General features: G+C 35.9%; 1 protein-coding gene across 1 annotated transcript; it reads left to right on the top strand.

Annotated features, from left to right (window-relative positions):
• Positions 1-18,199: 18,199 nt before the first annotated feature.
• Positions 18,200-19,540, top strand: LOC149539061 (uncharacterized). The gene is made up of 3 exons (XM_089802515.1): positions 18,200-18,292; positions 18,796-19,021; positions 19,119-19,540. Exons 1-3 carry the CDS (start codon positions 18,200-18,202, stop codon positions 19,538-19,540), a joined length of 741 nt encoding a protein of 246 aa, XP_089658641.1.
• The last annotated feature ends 241 nt before the right edge of the window (positions 19,541-19,781 follow it).

Genomic DNA, 19,781 nt, shown 5'->3' with positions numbered 1-19,781 from the left:
ATGGAACTCCAAAGCATTGGACTTCAAGAAGCAGTGGTATCTTTTATAATTTAATATTATCTCTATCATTGTTTATGGAAATTTTTGTATCATTTTATGTAGTAAAATTACTTTCCTTGAGGTTTTTAGTTTCCATGAGAATTTTCTTGTAAGACAGTTCAATTTCCCTTCTTTAGCCAGACACAACATGGAATGAAGATGAGGCAATAAAACTAGAGATGTGTAAGCATAAGGATGAGCTACAGTACCAGGTGATTTCCATCAAAATTGCTTCTAGTGTGTCAATATTATTTTCATTGTTTTTAGATTAAGGTAAAAGCAAGTTTTGAAGTGGCCCCGAAACCCTTTACATCTAATGGAAAGATAAACCATTAAGCAAGACCAGGTTAAAAAGAAACCTGAAACCAGAAAAACAACTAAACCAAGTTAAACAGGGACCTGAGATCAACAGATGTGACCAAAAAAAACAACCAAAACAGTACTGGAACCTGGAAGGTCAACAGACTGGAATAGCAACCTAAAAAACCTCCCAGACTAGAGACCAACGAACCAGAAAAGCAACCAGTTCACCAACATAAAAAATCGATCAACATAAGGAAACAAAGGATTTTTCTTTTGATATGAATTTTCCCTTACCCGACTGAAGGACCCTATCTAAAGGGGGGGTAGAAGAAAAAGACTTCTTCTTCCGCTTAACCGTGATCCAATTGTCCTCAATCTTCGCAGCCTCAGCAACCCACGCCTCAAAATACAAAGACCCGAGGAACCTAGGGGACGCAGAAGCCACACCAACCTCCGTGAGAGAATCAGAAGATGCCTGACCCCTAGGAGGGACATCTGAACTAGGGGAAGAGACCAAAGCATCCACCTCCACCATCAGCTCGGACAGAACGCAATCCTCAGCCACAAAGTCCTTAGAAGCATCCAAGGAAAGATCCACCAGAGCATCCTCCTCAGTCACCAGCACGGATTTCATTACAAACCTAATTATTGAAGATTCTTGGTGCTCTACTCTTCATGAGGTTCATTTTTTGTTTGGGTAAGAAGCTTCTGCAATCAAATAGATAGTCTTATCGTTTGATGCAAAAATATGTTGTGTACTGCCACTGCATTTTGTATTATTTACTACACCAATCAATGAAATTTGTGATGCAACTTAATCATAAGGGAATTTGTTGGTTGGTTTCAAGTTTTTCTAGAGGTCCTAACATTTTTTGTTTTGTTGATGTGATTAGAGAGTGTGAAATTGTTGCCATGAACACACTAGTGGAATCAACATTTTATAGGCACATTGTAAGCTCTCCAGTCTTATCTTGAGTTCTGATTTGTTATTAGCTATTATAGACACCTAAAAATCTCTTCAATGATTGAGGACAGTGAGGAGGTGTAACAGAGGTCCCTAGTCAACTGCCTGGACCACAGATTAGGTCATTGGGGCAGCCCTAGATACAACATGCAACTTCACAAGTACAGATGGTGGCTTTGGAAGTAAAACTGGGTGGGTTGCTTATACAACAACAAGCACAACATGATCAAGATGATACAACAACCCTACAAGTGCAGATGGCAGCTTGACAAGCACAACTGGATGGGATTCATATTGGGACCTATAGGAGTGCAACCACCAAGGTCAGGAGGATGAGGAGCGACAAGGCCATGAGGAGGAGAACTGACTGGGGCTCAGTCATAGGTTGAGCAACAGGATTTTTGTGGGGTGGTAGCACGTTATATCACCATTCAATCCTTATTTGACATTATTGAATTAGACACTTGGAAAGAGTTATGTTGGACATTGATTATTTTTGGAGGCTTTTAGTAGCCTTGAGATTTATTTGACATTGTTATATTCCATACTTATTATTTTTGGGATAAATCATAAATGTGATAGACTATTATTTTTGGGATGAATCATTAATGTGATGAGACTATTTTTGGTGGTGATCTATATGATGTCATACTTCTAGTGTGGTTTTTATATATGCATCTATTATGTATTCCTATGTGATGTCATACTTCTAGTGTGGTTTTTATATATGCATCTACTATGCATTCCTATGTGATGGACTATGTGTGATGTTATGATTGTACATAGATTTATAATTTAGATGGTGTTGATATGTCATTGGTCATATTATCTATGTGGGACTAATGGTAGACATATTAATGCTTTATTGTCCCTTAACCCTAAATCTACAATTCACACTAGTTCTATTCCCAATTTGATTCTTTTTCTAACCCTAATTTATCAATACCAATTTTAAATGTAAACCTAACTAATCTCAAGTTAATATTTGTAGTTAAGCTATGATTATGAAATAGCTAGACTTATGGTTCAATAAGGATTTGGCTATGATGATTGACTATATGATGCACTGTGATGGACTAACTCGTGTGTGCAAGATGTGATGTAACATATATATGATGTTATGGGAAACTATGCTCTTTTGCAAGATGATATTGATGTCCATGTTTTTTGTGTGTTCCTGTACTCATTCAATTAGTGTGAGGGTTGCTATAAGAGGATAGGTGTGAAAGATAAAGGAAAAATTGAAGGTCATGGAGAAACGAATGGCAATTTTGTGTTTATATGAGCTTGAGTTTTGCCAATGATACTAAACATTTTTTAATCTTTTAAAGCAATTGTCAGTATCAGATATCTATTGTTATGATTCTATTTCCTTTGGTGAAAATTCTTTTCCAAAGCCTATTGATTAAAAGTGAATCTGGTAAACTAGTGATTCCAGTTTTAAGAGTTGATCTGCAACTTTTTCTTTATTGATCTTGTCTAGTATTTATAATTGATCTAGTCTATTACTTACAGCTCTTAGTGACTAGAGCAGTTACAATTTTGATGAAGAATATTTGGTGTTTTTAGCTTATTGCAAATATATGTCATGTAGCTTCATACTGACCAATTCATTTATGTTTAATCGTAGACTGCACTTTATATGTTAGCAGCAACATTTTAATATAACAGATTATATTTTGAGTTTATTAAATGTTTACGACTTTGTTGGGATGGGATTTTTTTGCGGCTACTATTGATGAGGAAGGGATCCATCTCAGTGATTCCTTTTTATTCTCAAAGCTAATTAGCCGATAATTTGTTTCTCAGACCTTGGTTTTTGCTTATTAAGTTGCTGGCAGAGTTGTAATTTTGATAAAAATGTATTTGATGTCTATCATGTTTATATTTGTACATCTGTACAACTTTTGTAATAGTTTAGCATATTAGTCTTTAATAACTTATATGTCAAAGAGTTCTTATGCTTTGTTGTATTTTGTTTCAGATATATATGGCTCCTAATGGGAAGAAAGAAATCCACCTTGTGTCTTTGAGATGCTCATTTATGCTTCATTGAAATTGTCACTATTGAGATATATGGTGACTAACTGCAAGTCTTGAAATTGTTTAGTTTTAGATGTTGACTTAGAAGCTTGTGAAATGGGCCTTCATTTTCATCAAGCTCTAAAATGCATAAGGTTGGAAGGAACATATTCTAGTTGTTTTTTCTCATGCTTTTATGTATTGTTGGGAAGGGATATATTCTCATGTTTGATAGATATGTCCTCTAGCCAGGGGAATTTATTTTTATTTGGCAACAATTCCAATGAAGTGACTGATGTCAGTTCTTTGGTATGTCTTTCTGTGCACATTTACTCATGAAAAAACTATGACTGATGGCATGCCTCAATCTTTCATTTAATTTGGTGCATGCTTCAATTTTCATGATTTCTCATTACATTTGATTAACTTTTTTAATCCTTTTGCATTTGTGTTTGTGTATGTGTTCCCTAGGAAGACTATTAAATTTGTTTCCAAGATATCATATTTAGGCAGTTCTATCCAGAAGATTTCATAAATTTTGATAGACCAAACAACCCATTTAGAACTGCATTTGTGTTATCTTTGGCCATTGGGAGTGTAGTCCTCTGTGTGGAGAATATGTGAGCCAATGTTTCAGGACTAGATATCTATCATATTGATTATAATTAATAATGACATGGACTAGATTTAATTACAATCTTAAGTCAGATGTTTTCTTGAATGGAGATAAGATATTAATTAAATTATTTAGCCAAATGATTCCTTGAATGAAGCCTTAGCTATAATACCATGGCAACAACTTGCTTGGAATTCAATTTCTTAATTTTTGTGGTATAGATTAGAATTTGACAATATTGAGATCTTGAACAGATCAGAGAAAAATGACAAGGAAACAAAGGTTTGAATTTCTTTGAAATGTCATCTACTGACCCAGATGTTTCAAACTTTCTTAGGAGGATTGCATCATTACATACAGAGGATCCATTTTCAGAATGCTTTCGAAAGCAAACAAATTGATTGTTTTGAAATGTGTAATGGACACCCAGGAATGCCCAAAAGTTGAACCAACTGCTGAAATTATATTAATTTTAAAAATGCTGCAATCAAGTACAAAGACATGTATTCCAAAGGCCAAACCCTAAGGGAATGACATCTAGAATGTTACAACAGAGAATGATCATCCCCTATTGCCAAAAAAGAGTGTGATTCACACATCCAAGCTATTATCAAATGCAATTCATAATCATTCGATACAATAATCCCATGCTAAACAATGAGACTCTCACCCCTATTTATCCTATTCCTTCACCCTTCTAGAAAGAACTAAAACATTAATTAATTGCAAGTGCTAGAAGCTTCCCCCTTCCAATAATTAATGCACTCTCTAGAAACTCCTCTCTTGCAATAATTAATTGTGCTTCTAGAGGCTTCCACCTTTCCAATAATTAATACACACTCTAGACGCATCTCCTTTGTAATACAATAATTAATTAAATTAATTAAAAATAAAGCCACCTTTTAATTTTAATTTGTTTAATGACTTTATAAGAAATTAATTTAATTTTTTCTTATCCTCCACTTAGACTTTGGAGAACGTGAAAGCCAAAAGATGGGATCATTACAAATTCGCCCTCCTTGAAATTGCTTGTCCTCAAGCAATTAAGTAACATAATGGACTCCAACCTCCACCTGGATCCCAATATGTGATATCCATATGGAAGTTAAACCAACTACAAACCCACATCATCAAGACCAACCCCTGTAGCCTAGCATTCAAAACTTGTGCTGATGAAGTCAGAATGTCATCATAAGGCAACTCCATAGAAGATCTATGAAATGTCTTCTTCCCTTTATCCATCCACATAATATATAATGGACTGGAATGCATATTATCACCATCATGCATTGAAAAAGATGTAGTTTTAGGTGAACCATATGTACTCATGCTAACTGTATCAACAATAGGTGTTGCCGCATCAAAATATATGGACATAGGAACAACATTAACTGCTGCAACAGAAAACTGAACTGAATTTTTAGTTGATGAAAACTCATAATCATTAACATGTGTAGCTTCATTAGAAAATACATCAACCACTGCATTTATACCATTAAACTCCTCATTGGATGCTTCAACTGACATAGAAGTGGCTACTGATATGATAGTATCCTCGTATTCTCCTAATTCCACTATTGCTACGTCATCATCCCCTGACAAGGCTTCATATGTGGTCTCCTAACTTTGCACGCATGTCTCTACTAACTCTGCCAAAATGCCCACATCACCAACATCATAGCTGGCTGGCTCTATACGTGTCTCGATCCCACCTGAGAAATCGACTACCTTCTGCTCTGGAGCAACGTACAAATCATCAATGTTGATGCCCATCTGTCTAGCCATAAGCTGCAACATCATATCCATTCACCTATTCTGCTCCTGTTGCATACGTTGCCTCTTCTCTAATGTACCCAATAACTGTTTGAACATCACATCTTGATCTGGACTAATATACATGTTTATCTGGCTATCAATATGATCTCCGTAGGATGGCAGGACTTATAGCTCTGATACCACTGTAATGGACACCTAGGAATGCCCCAAAGTTGAACCAACTACTAAAATTATATTAATTCTAAAAATGTTGCAATCAAGTACAAAGAGATGTATTCCAAAGGCCAAACCCTAAGGGAATGACATCTAGAATGTTACAATAGAGAATGAACGTCCCCTATTGCCAAAAAAGAGTGTGATTCACACATCCAAACTATTATCAAATGCAAGTCATAATCATTCGATACAATAATCCCATGCTAAACAATGAGACTCTCACCCCTATTTATCCTATTCCTTCACCCTTCTAGAAAGAACTAAAACATTAATTAATTGCAAGTGCTAGAAGCTCCCCCCTTCCAATAATTAATGCACTCTCTAGAAACTCCTCTCTTGCAATAATTAATTGTGCTTCTAGAGGCTTCCACCTTTCCAATAATTAATACACACTCTAGACGCATCTCTTTTGTAATACAATAATTAATTAAATTAATTAAATATAAAGCCAGCTTTTAATTTTAATTTATTTAATGACTTTATAAGAAATTAATTTAATTTTTTCTTATCCTCCACTTAGACTTTGGAGAACGTGAAGGCCAAAAGATGGGATCATTAACAAAATGACCCAGTTTTGTTCAAGGACCTGGTAACTTTCATTTATTGAATTTTTTTTTTTTTATTATACATGAGATTCTGAGTTTTAGCATTAAAAACTATAAAAGGACTCATTTACTTTATTAAATATTGTTTACTAAGTTTCAAAGGCTTCTGCTAAATGCTGTAGAGCTGTAGAATTTTTGTGGTCTTGCAAGTGCTTTGATTTGTTTTATTTTCTTATATGAAATATTTTTTTACCTAAATTTTGTTATTACTATCTTTTGATAAATGGTTTCTCCCTACCAAGTGAAGCTTATGTGGAGTAAACAAAAACTTTCTCAATTTTTGTTTTCAGCTGTTATAGATGAAGAAGATTCCAAGGAAACAAGCAGAGAAATGTATGGTGGATCAAAAGATGTATTTTTTCATTGCACATGTGAGGATTCTCATTGTGGTTATCCTTGGAAAAATCCTCCTCTTGAGGGAAACAACCTAGCCCACAAACGATGATGCCTTTTGATTCAAAATTTGAGAAGAACAACATTACAAGATGCTTGCTCAAGCGTAATCTCTCTCTCTCTCTCTCTCTCTCTCTCTCTCTCTCTCTCTCTCTCTCTCTCTCTCTCTCTCTCTCTCTCTCATCTAAAACAACTTACAATCAACCAAAAAATTCTCAAGGACTGCTCTACGATACCTAGACCGACGTAATAGACAACACAAAAAATATGTCTTTGAATATATAGAAAAATGCAGAACTCACAATACCCTAAAAACATAATAACAGAGAAGTCATCAGCCATTCAAACCAAAATATGATGATGCTCTAAAGCAATAACTTGATGTCGATACCCAAAATTCCAACCGATCATTGCCCTGATCCATACTTGGCAGTAGATAGGTCATAAACGGTCATTAACAAGATGTTGAATTGACAATCATAAATGAGAACAAACAATGCCTATCATAAATGAGTTGATGCCTACAAAGAGAGAGCACACACATGATGCCAATTCGGATGCCAAGACAAAAATATGACAACAAAACATAAAGGTGAAATGCCATATGAGGAGGTGTTGTTTCATATATACTTCCAATGGTCAAAGGTAGGATAACAGAGAAACTCAAACACATAAGGAAGAACAACAGTTCAACACAGAACAACTACAAGCATCATAATGACTCAATGAATTTCTAAGATTGCTTACGATGTATTGCAAACAGGTATGAAGATCTTTATCATAGCTATTAATTTCAACACTCCCTCTTAGCAAGAGATCGTCAATATGTCATCACATGACAAATGCACATAGTTGCAAACAAAAGGAATGCCAACAAAAATCTCATCGCAGATTTTCTCAATGTAAAATTATTATTCCAACATAACAATATTCACCATACTAATTCCATTTTTAATTAGCTTTTATATCGCCTCTGTAATTCCATTTAAAATATTATTTCAAAGGTGCTTACTCTGAGAGTTTTGAAGTTACTTACAGTTTTAATAACTTCCTCGTTGGTTTCTTCTTCTAATTAAAGTTTTGTAATGAAGGTTGATTTTTTTAAAGCCTATGATCATGTGGACTGGAGTTCCCTGTTCAAAGTCCTGGAATCTTTTGATTTTGGATATCTTTGGCTCAACTTATTTCTCAGTTGGTTACTATTTCCACTTTGTTATTTAGGCCCTCTAGAGACCTTAGGCAAGGGGATCCTATTTCTCCTATTTTGTTCACCATTATGACTGAGTGTTTGAGGAGGCACATTTCAACTTTATCCAGGCATAGGAGCATTCATGGTCTTTCTCCTGCCTCCAACCCTTTATCCTGCACCCACAAACAGTTTGTGGATGACACAATTTTCATGGGGATCGCATCTATTAGGGCCCATTTGATAGTGGGAATATGACTTGAATAGGAATGGAGAGTTAGAATATGTTTTTTAATTCTTCGTTTTGTGTGCAGAATAGGAATGGAGAATAAGATTATGTATTCCCATTATAGCCCAAAAGGATTTTTTATCTATTCCCAAAAAAACTAGCTATTGGAATGATCATTCCAATTCTCAATCTCACTTTGCCAAAGTTAATAATTCCATTGGGTCCATAGGTGTAGGTATTGTTTTGGGGTTAAAATCTGAACTCCTGCTTGTTGATGGAAAAGGTGCAATGTTTGACAAGAGCCATTTCATAGTGTTCTACAGCATTCAACAGGAATTATTCCACAATGGTCCGTAGTGGTTTGTAGTGGTCGATTTGCCCTGGGCAGGAGCAATTTTTCACAAGTATTTGGTCGATTTATGTTGTTGAATCTATGCCCTATTCAATCTTTGGTTGTAAAATCCTAGCCCTATTGTAATAAGCACTGCTTGGTTGCTGCAGGTTTGCGTTGTGTTTCCTTTTCTCATGATTCCATCCTTTGAAAGATATGTAGCAATGTTGGATATTATGCTCCTCTCCTTCAAAATAAATGTTATTTTCTTCCTTTTTTGGGCATTTCATCCTAGACATATGGCAGACAATGTTGTTGTTTGAGCATTTCATTAGGTTTTCTTTTGTTGGAAGTTAAATCTTAGGCAGGCGGAGTAAAATGGAAATCAAAATATGTAAGATTGTTGTCCTGTAAGATAGTTCCAAATGATGAATATGCAACTAATTTGCAAGGGTAAAGCTATTGGGAGGTAGACACTCACTTGAGTTGAAACCTATCTGACCCTGCATCTCTCTTTATTAGACCACTTTATTCACTGCATCCCAAGAAAACAAAAGGAAATCTTCATTCTATTTTGAGAAAACAAAAGGAGGGTGGGAGTACAAATGGCCAACCTTTGTAGTTATTGATTGATCCTGTTGTTTATTTTTGTTGCAGCCATGTTGTTTGGTTGGAAAATGGGAAGGGACCATGATGTGTGTTCTAATCTTTTATATGTAGTATGACCTTTCTTCAAAAAATTAGTTCTAAGTGATTTTCTTAAAAGCCAGAGATATGATAGTTAGCTAGTTTTCTTGCGACAAATCATTAAGCCTTATTATAGTTTCATACACTGAGAAATGCGACGAGGCCCTAGACTACAATTTCTTAGTCATTTGTCAAATATCTTGGTACAAGAAAGGTCAAATGCAACAAGATGAGAGACACTTCTTTTAGGGGGTAGGACACACAGTGGCTTGGTTGTTCTATGTCCGCAGACACCATCTTTGTTTATGTCAAAAGGTTGATTAAACTTTCTTTAATGGAGCTTAAATGACTTTGCTTGCACACCCTTGTACCCAAAAGTAATGAAATGTAACGTACCCTTTTTGGATTGCCCTAAATCTTGCCCTAAAATCAAAAACTCCATTCAGATTAGAACTCTTAAGATCATTGGAGGTATAAACTTACCATTTAAAATGCCTTTTAATAAGGTAAACCCTCATTCAAGTTTTCCACCATACACAAACATATCAATTTTTTCCATTAGGGATAGTAATCACACATATAAGTACAAAATTATATAATTATTGTAAGTCAATAGATAGGTCATATAACATCTTTGTTCATTTTTAGTATTCAATCACAATAGAGTTTGAATGTGGGAGCATGATAAATTTGGCTCGAAGCAATCTTCTCACCAAGTCCAAGAGGAGACACTCACCTTCTCAGCCCCAAGTGGTAGGCCCATGGGACATTGAGCATGAGTTGTCTATCTAGTGGGATGCTTATATTTGAACTCCCTTTTTGAATTTTCTTATTCATTCTCTTATGATAGAGCATTGTAGGTTGGTTCAAAGCCCTCACACTAGCCCATGAGAGGACAATTACCCTTTTGGCCCCAAGCAGGCACAATGGAAATCTGTCATGGGGTGATATAATTAGTGGGGTGCTTGAATATGCAGTCCTTATTCTTGTCTCCTTTGTCATCTTCCAAATTCCAACATTGGTGGAGGTTGGAAATGAATTTGCAATATGGTGCCTGGTAATCCTCTTAAGCCCAATAGCATGTAAGGAAACTCAGGTGTGGAAACAGCTTCCTACACTAATCTCGTAAGGAAAGTATGATGCAAATCCTATTACAATCTTCTACACTTACAGATTCAATATCATGTAAACAACAATATTGCAGCCAACCATGCATATAGAAAATAGATAAAGAAATAAACACATAACACAAAGATTTTTCGGTGGGGAAAATCCTTTCAGTAAAACAACCCCACCCCTCCATAACCTACACAATGTATTATCTTCAACAAAATATTACAATACACTAGCAGTGCAAGCTCAACAGCAACAACAAAAGACTCCAATAGCAACTCGCAGTACCAACAATACACCTCTTTCACATCATCTCTCTTCGCAACCCTAAAAATGCTTATAACATGCACTTCACTTTAGGGCTACTCCCAAAGGTAAACCGTATTAGGGTTTTACCATTTTAGCCATGATCTCCTTACACACAATTCAAGATGTCGACACATCAACATTATTTGCAAGAAATACATTTTATGAAACAAATAATAAGAATAAGAATTATACAAGGTTGAGACACCTTATTACTAACATTCTCCCACTTGTCGAATATCTTGTAAGAGCAACAAGAACATAACAGGAACTAACCACTATAGGCCAAAAAGCCCATAGACTCCGAACACCATCTGAACTTCTCAGTGCCGACTAGTTTCGTTAATGCATTTGCAACATTCTTCACAGTATCTACCTTTTCTAAATTTACCTTTCCATCTTCCACCATATCTCTCACAAAGTGATACTACACATCAATGTGCTTCGTTCAGGCATGGAAAGTTGGATTCTTCGCAAGGCAAATAGCACTCTGACTATCACACCAAATAGTAGTCTATTCTACATCAACATCAACATCAGAACACAATATCTTAAGAAAAATGGCTTCCTTACAAGCATGAGTAGCAGCCATGTACTCAGCTTCTATAGTGGACAAAGCAACCACAGGTTGTCGCTTGCTCATCCAACTGATGGCACCACCAAACATAGTGAACACATAACCACCGGTGGATCTCCTGCGGTCAATATCACCTGCCCAATCTGAATCCACAAACCCATGAATATAAACTGAATGCGGAAATCCAGAAGAATTACCATGATAACATATGGAGTAATCTAATGTACCCCTCAAATATCTGAATACTCGCTTAACTGCATCCCAATGTACCCATCTAGGGTTAGCCATAAAATGACTCAAGACTCCCATTGCTTGGGCAATGTTTGGTCTAGTACAGACCATAGCATACATAAGACTGCCAATTGCACTAGCATAAGGTACTCTACTCATGTCCTCCACCTCACTAGGAGATTTTGGACAATCATCTGCAGATAACTTTAATCCCACAGGAATAGGAACACATAGTGGTTTACAATCTGCCATGCTGAACCTGTCCAACAAAGACTTCACATACTTACTCTGACTCAACCAAAGTTTTCTGTTAGACCTGTCTCCACTTATTTCCATACCCAAGATGTACCTAGATGCTCCAAGATCTTTCATCTCAAACTATGCTAAAAACTGAGATATAAAATCAGAAATCATACCCTTACCCTTCCCAAATAGCAACATATCATCAACATATAATGCAACAATAAGAAGGTAATCATTATCAACTCTGAAATAAACACAATGATCTGATTTCGATCTTACAAATCCAATTGACAACAAAAAGGCATCAAACTTAAGTTACCACATCCTAGGAGATTGCTTCAAACCATATAGAGATTTCTTTAATCTGCAAACTAAGGATTCTTTACCTTTAACAATGTAGTGCTCAGGCTGTGACATAGAAATCTCTTCCTCCAAATCACCATGAAGGAAAGCTGCCTTCACATCCATCTGTTCTATCTCTAAATCATATGATGCAGCAAGAGATAACAGAAATCTAATGGATGTCAACTTTGCAATAGGAGAGAATATTTCACCATAATCTATTCCCTCTACCTATGAATACCCCTTTGCAACCAATCTAGCTTTGTACCTTTCAACACTGCCATCTACACAGAATTTCTTCTTGAACACCCATTTACAACCTATAGATTTTCTCCCTTTAGGAAAAGGTACAAGGTCCCAAGTTTTTTTTTTCTCTAAAGAAGCCATCTCATCATCCATAGCCTCAATCCAGGAACCTGCATCTTTCATGCCCAAAGCCTCTTTCACAGATCTAGGCTCATCAGTGTTAGTAATCAAAGCAAAAGCACAACTGGAATCTAACATTGAATAACCAAACCTTTCTAGTTTCTTTCTTTCTCTCGTGGATCTCCTCAAGGGCTGAGGTTGAGGTTGTTCTTCCTCTTCTTCTGAACTGTCAGAGCTACTAGAGCTCTCCTCATCATTAGACCCAACATGGTCTCTCTGTTCAATCTTCTCAGGGGTAAGAGGCAAATGAACAACATCTTTTTCCTTTTCTTTTTCATCTGGTTGTAGCATAATAGGAGAAGATGTTAGCTCTCTAAAAATAACATTTCTGTTATACAACACCTTACTAGTCACAGGATCCCAAAGCTTGTATCCTTTCACACCAGCACTGTATTCGATGAAAATAAATTTAACAGCTTTGTTTTCCAACTTAGATCTTTTCTCCTTTGGAACATGTGCATAAGCTTCACAACCAAAAAAATGAAGATGTCTAATTGAAGGCTTCTTACCAGACCACACCTCCATGGGTGTCTTACCAACAAGGGTTGATGTAGGAGATCTGTTAACCAAATAGTAAGTAGTGGCCATAGCTTCAGCCCAAAACCTTTGTTCTAAACTAGCTCCACTAAGCATACTCCTAGCCTTCTCCATGAGTGTCTTGTTCATTCTCTCTGCAACTCCATTTTGCTCCGGGGTATAAGGAGTTGTCTTATGCCTCTCGATACGTTGTTCTTTATAGAACTGTTCAAACTTTGCTGAGCAAAACTCACCACCATTGTCAGTTCTCACACACTTAATCTTCTTACTAGTCTGATTCTCTACAAGGGCTTTAAATTCCTTGAATCGACTAAAGACTTATGTCTTACTTTTAAGGAAATAAATCCATGTCCTTCTACTGTAATCATCTATGAAAGATAAAAAAAATATAGACTTGGAGATTGAAGGAACTTTTACAGGACCAAATACATCAGAATGAATAAGATCCAAAACATCAAAAGATTTGTGAGAACTAGAGTAAAACTGAACATGATTTTGTTCACCGTAGACACAGTGTTCACAGAAGTCAAACTGGAGATTGCAATCATTTAACCCCTCAACAAGATTTTTATTTTTCAGGGTTCTAAGACCCTTCTCACCAATGTGGCCAAATCTCATATGCCACAACATTGTCTTTTCTGCAGGAAGCTTTCCTTCCAAAGTGTTTACGCCCTTAGGTACACTTGTTGCACTACCATCAAAACCACTAACCACAATCTTCTTTACTGCCCGTTTAGATGGTGGGGATGAAGTGATAGCTGCTCTCTTCTTTGAAACAGAAGAACTATTACACTGAGAAATGTATGCATCAAGCTAAAACAAAGTACCTCTCCTAGTACCCTTAGCAAGCACCATAGCTCCTCTCATCATCTTACATCCATCTTTAGAAAACCAACTTGCACACCTACATCATTCAGCATACTTACAGATAATAGGTTTCGTGCCAAACTTGGAATGTGCATTACTCCATTGATTCCCTTTACTCGTCCATCAGGAAATTTGATAGTGATCCTTTCGCGTCCAACTCTCTTTAGGTGAGAATCATCACCCAAGTACACCTTTCCACCATCAAACTCTTCATATCTTGAGAACCAGTTTCGATGAGAGGTCATGTGAAAAGATGCACCCGAATCAACCAACCACACATCATTAGATGCATGGGCTGCCAAAGCTACGATAAATGCATCGCCATCTTCTTGAGATTTTTCAGAACCAGAATCTGAGGCTTTCTTCTTCTTCTTAGGCTCTTTACAGTCTTTATAGAAGTGCCTAGTCTTATTATAGTCCCAACATTTTTCCTTGGACTTATTGGAAGTCTTTGACTTCCCACGGGATTTGGACCTACCATTATTGTTAGACTTATTGTCATTTTTCTTCTCTCTTTCTGTGGATCTCCCACGAATAGCAAGGGCTTCTTTTTTCAAAACAAAAGTCTTTCTCTACATCTCCTCTGATAGCAGCGAAGACACCACATCATCCATTTTGAAGGTTACTAATGTGCTTCCGAGAGCCATCACAAGATGGTCCCATGAATTCGGTAAAGAACACAAAAGTGTGTAGCAATGATCCTCCTACTCTAACTTGACACCAAATGATGTCAACTGTGCAGCCAGTAGATTAAATGCATTTAAATGATCTGTTAAGGATCCACCTTCCTTCACTTGTAGAGAATACAACTTCTTCCTTAGGAACAACTTTTTCACCAAAGATTTGGCCTGATACACAGCCCCAAGTCTCTCCCACAAACTATATTCGATTTTCTCATCTAGAACATTCAGAAGAACTGCATCGGTTAAATAGAGTCTTATGAGACCCTTAGCTTTATAGTCTTTGATATCCTAATCTGCTTGAGCTACAGTTGCTGGTCTTATAGCACTTGTAGTTTCTTCCCATAGGTCACGATCTTCCAACATGTCTTCCATCTTGAGTTTCCACAACTCGAAATTAGTGCCATTAAATTTCTCCACCTCCATTCTTCCATATGATGAACTCGCCATCTCAATCTACAAATAAGATTTAGGATGCTCTGCACAAGACTCCCACTCGACTTGAGATTAGCTCAAAAAACCTTACCCAACAACTAGGATCAAAAGTTGATCAGGGTCTAATACCAATTGTAAGGAAACTCAGGTGTGGAAACAACTTCCTACACTAATCTCATAAGGAAAGTATGATGCAAATCCTATTAAAATCTTCTACACTTACAGATTCAATATCATGTAAACAAAAATATTGCAGCCAACCATGCATATAGAAAATAGACAAAGAAATAAACACATAACACAAAGATTTACCAGTGGGGAAAAACCTTTTGGTAAAACAACCCCACCCCTCCAGAACCTGCACAATGTATTATCTTCAACAAAATGTTACAATATACTTGCAGTGCAAGCTCAACAATGACAACAGAAGACTCCAATAGCAACTCGGAGTACCAACAATACACCTCTTTCGCATCATCTCTCTTTGCAACCCTAAAAATGCTTATAACATGCACTTCACTTTAGGGCTACTCCCAAAGGTAAACCGTATTAGGGTTTTACCATTCTCCAAGAAAATAGGAACCCCAAAATTTTTTTGGGGATAGAGTGTATAGTACTCAAATATCTTAGTTGCCACATGTCTTCACCTATCATTGAATCTTCCTAACATAGCTCTTACGTGTCATAGGAATCCATCATAACCATTTTAGCCATGATCTCCTTACACTCAATTCAAGATGTCGACACATCAACATTATTTGCAAGAAATACATTTTATGAAACAAATAATAAGAATAGGAATTATACAAGGTTGAGACACCTTATTCCTAACATAGCAGACAATAGTCAGCAGTTTTGCCATGTTCATAAATAAATGCATGTAAATTAAGTAATGGTTTGTCAGTGATGTAATGACATTTCTTCTTGAAAGGTAGTTGTTGGTAGTCTTATCCAACTACTGAGTAGTATCTATGATAATCATTTTTGTGTATGTAGAACCAGTTCCAATTTTGTATGCATTGCATGTGGTAATAAATGGAATATCTCTTTGAGACTATATTATGTTGACAATTATTCTGTTCTGTTCTTATTTGTTGTGTTTTGTAAATGATATGTATGTTTAGTCTGCATAGTAATTAATCTAGTACCCTACAGGAGTTTACATAAACACCCACCCTCTTGGCCCCAAGTGGTAGGCACATTGGGCATCCATCACAGGATTGTCTACCTAAATTGTCATCTCTGTCTGCTTCCCCTAATCCATTTTCTTTATCATCTCCATTTCCATGTCCATGTACACGACCATCTTTCCATGACAGTGATAATGGGCACAATAAATGGGGTCACTTGAAGGAGCAGAGGATTCAGATGGGCAATAATTGTATTGAAATTAGCTGCTTATTCTCTTGATTCAATGCAATTACAATTTGGTTTCATGTCCATTCTTTTTCACTTCTTGGCATAGGAACAATGTGACATAAATTCCTTTCTTGACCAACCTTAGAAAAAAAGAAACAGATATTTACATTCTACCAAATCAGCCACAACTTGTACATTGCATAAGTAACAGAGTTTTAGATCGAAGGAAGGATTCATAATAATAACAACAAATGAGCCTTGGAAATTGCAATACAACTCTTGTTTCTGTCCCTTGCCCATGTGAACATCTAGAGAAATACATGGCTGGCATCTCTTTCTTTGTACTCTCTTCCTGCCTATAACAAAACTTTGAACCCCCCCCCCCACACCTGCAACTTCCCCTATTCATGGAAGCTCCACAAAATTCAAAAAAAATGAAATCATGATGCCATATTCGTAGTCTATTCACTTGATGCCATTTTTGTCAGCCATTGGTTTGACCTTAGAGGGCTACGTTGTCTCAAAGACTCTTTCAAGATAAAAAGCATCAATATATGGTCTATATTTTGCATATGTTCTTAAATTGAATCTTTTTTAATGATGGTGTTTTGGAGGTGCCTTGTCTTGTAAATTGGTTAAAAATTGGGCTGGACTTGTGAGCTACAATTGCTGAGACATTTGTCCAAACTCGAAAAGATAAATTCTATTTCAATGCATCTATTTATTCATGTTGTATTCTACCGTGAAACAAATCAATTGCGACCAAGAGAACCTAAATATATTTCATGGATCATTCAGATATACAACTAAGAGTATTTATATGAAAGATTGTCTTCTAGCTTGGAATGACTTGAATACTAACTTGATTACATAGAGATATCACTATTTGTGTATAATACCAATCATAAGATACAACTGCAACTAGGGAGGAAATTAGCACAACCAACTCTAGCAAGATGTAAAATGTTGGATGCCAGATTCTTTATACTTTTCTAGCAAAGATTATTAAACATCATAACTCTCATGAGTTAAACAACAGTCAAACAATTCCCCAACAATAGACATATATGGTAAAATAGCTTTCATCAGATATTTCTTTCATATTTTCATCTAAGAATATTACAAAACTATTGAACCTAAAGCAAGTACTAAATTTATTACTTATTAAGCTATTTGTATTGATTGGTTCTGATAAGTGAAAACTATAGAGAGTTGTTTGGGTCCTAGTTACATATCAAGGAGTCATAGCAGACAACTTCCAAGAAATTGCCAAAATAAGTTTATTAATAATAGATAGAATGCTTTCTGAGTATAAAAAGTGCAAGCTGCACTTGATTGCTGCCAATCATTACTCCTTCCCTTATTGGTCTAAATGTAATAATTCCACACATCTGCTTTAAACATTGTTCTCTTGTAAGTTTTAATTCTATTTGTTCCTTTTCTAGCCATATATTTCTTCCAAATTTTTTATCATATTGTTGATTCATTGTTTTTGGTTAAATTTTGTTGACAATTTTCTATTGTAGCATATTCTCAAACTATTGAAGCATATATGCATTAGGAGTTTTCTCCACTATTTCATCTCCTTAATGGATCTTATGTGCTTCCATTGTCAATAATAGGTTTTGTACTACATTAGCTACACTAATAATATTTATATATATATTTTTTGATTATGCCAAATAGTAACTCCATTATGTGGATGTAGGTCTTTCAATGGATTTTATTGATGATATTGAAGTTCAAGAAGCCATAGTTAAGAAGATCAAGGTCATGCGAATGCTTGCTATTTTACCTGCCACAATTGCAGTACTCATAGTTACATCTTCCCAAGAGGATAGAAGACATAGGCATAAGTGAAGAAGAGCTGCATGTCCTTTTTATAAGTGTATTATCCATTGCAATAACACAAATTGCCATGACCAAATGCGCATGAGTAGAGTAGCCTTCATTTGCTTTGCCAAAATTCTAAGGCAAAAAGGGAGCATCCAAGATACAACAAACATAACATTGGAAGAACAAGTAGTGATGTTCCTCCACACTCTTGGCCACAATCTAAGGAATTGAAAGTTTGGCCATAACTTAAGTCACTCAGCAGAGACAGTGAGTTGACACTTCCACAAGGTCTTGAAGGCTATCTTAGGGCTTCATAACTATTATCTTTTACCTCCTCTTGCAACCACTCCTCCTAAAATTGCTAGGAAAGATCGTTTTGATATGTATTTCAAGGTAAATTTCCTAGTGGCATGTATTTCATTGGTATATACTTAATTATATTAATTTATATTTGATAATAATATTTCTTGTTATAGGATTGTATTGGTGTGATTGATGGAGCCCAGTTCCCTATTACTGTCGATGTGGACATCCAAGAAAAATATTACGATAGAAAAGGCAATTTGTCACAAAATACTTTAGGTATCTATTCATCTGACTATAAGTTTCAATATATTCTTGCTAGTTGGGAAGGGTCTGCTGCAGATAGTCAGGTGCTTGCTTCAGCTTTATCTAGAGTAGATCCACTTGTGGTTCCTCTTGGTATATTAGTTCATATTTTATATGATAATATTGTCATTATATTAAATCAAAATTTGTATGATCTATTTTGACTATAAGTTTATTTCCATTTCTATAGGCAAATTCTATTTAGTAAATACCAGGTATCCAAATGTCCCAGGATTTCTTGCCCCTTATTGGTGTACGAGTTACCACCTAAAAGATTTTTGTAGAGCAAACTTGATCACCACTCCCGAAGAGTTATTTAACCACGGACACTCCTCTCTTAGGAATGTGATAGAGCGGACATTTGGTATTTTTAAGCAGCATTTTCCTATCTTAAAGCATGCAACATCCTACAGTATATTTACCCAAACAAAGATTCTTTTGGCATGTGGCATATTACGCAACTTCATTACCATGGAGGATGGTGCTCCACCCGAAGTGAATATTGAAGAGGATGATGATCGTGCTGGAATAAATGTGCCAATTTTTGAGACTTATGGAATGAATGAAAGAGATAGAGATGATTGGGGGAAATTTCAAGATGAAATAGCATGAAGGGTGTGGGAATACTACAAATCTCAAACTTAGATGTATTGCAAAACATGAACATTTATTTTCACTTAGTAGTAATTAGGAATTGCACTTTGTAGTATATGGGTATTGCACTCTTCAACAAGTTTTGTTGTGGTAATATTAGTTTTAACATTCTAGAGTTTTTCTAGTATATAGCTCATTATATAGTAGTTATGAGGTTTTTATAATTTATGTACTTGGTATTTATATGAATATGGCATTG

The sequence above is a fragment of the Cupressus sempervirens genome, chromosome 9, assembly GCF_028749045.1.
Source record: "Cupressus sempervirens isolate cs-2001-9-10 chromosome 9, ASM2874904v1, whole genome shotgun sequence".
Lineage (NCBI taxonomy): Eukaryota > Viridiplantae > Streptophyta > Pinopsida > Cupressales > Cupressaceae > Cupressus > Cupressus sempervirens.
The sequence above is the reverse complement of the archived record's forward strand: the minus strand, read 5'-3'. Positions and strand labels throughout refer to the sequence as shown.

What these genes read in the sequence shown, in the direction of transcription:
- LOC149539061 (XM_089802515.1), top strand. Translation starts at nt 18,200, where the DNA reads ATGGATTTTATTGATGATATTGAAGTTCAAGAAGCCATAGTTAAGAAG. An exon ending in TTTTACCTGCCACAATTGCA is followed by an intron (nt 18,293 to 18,795) that starts GTACTCATAGTT and finishes TTCTTGTTATAG; the next exon opens with GATTGTATTGGTGTGATTGA. An exon ending in TCCACTTGTGGTTCCTCTTG is followed by an intron (nt 19,022 to 19,118) that starts GTATATTAGTTC and finishes CCATTTCTATAG; the next exon opens with GCAAATTCTATTTAGTAAAT.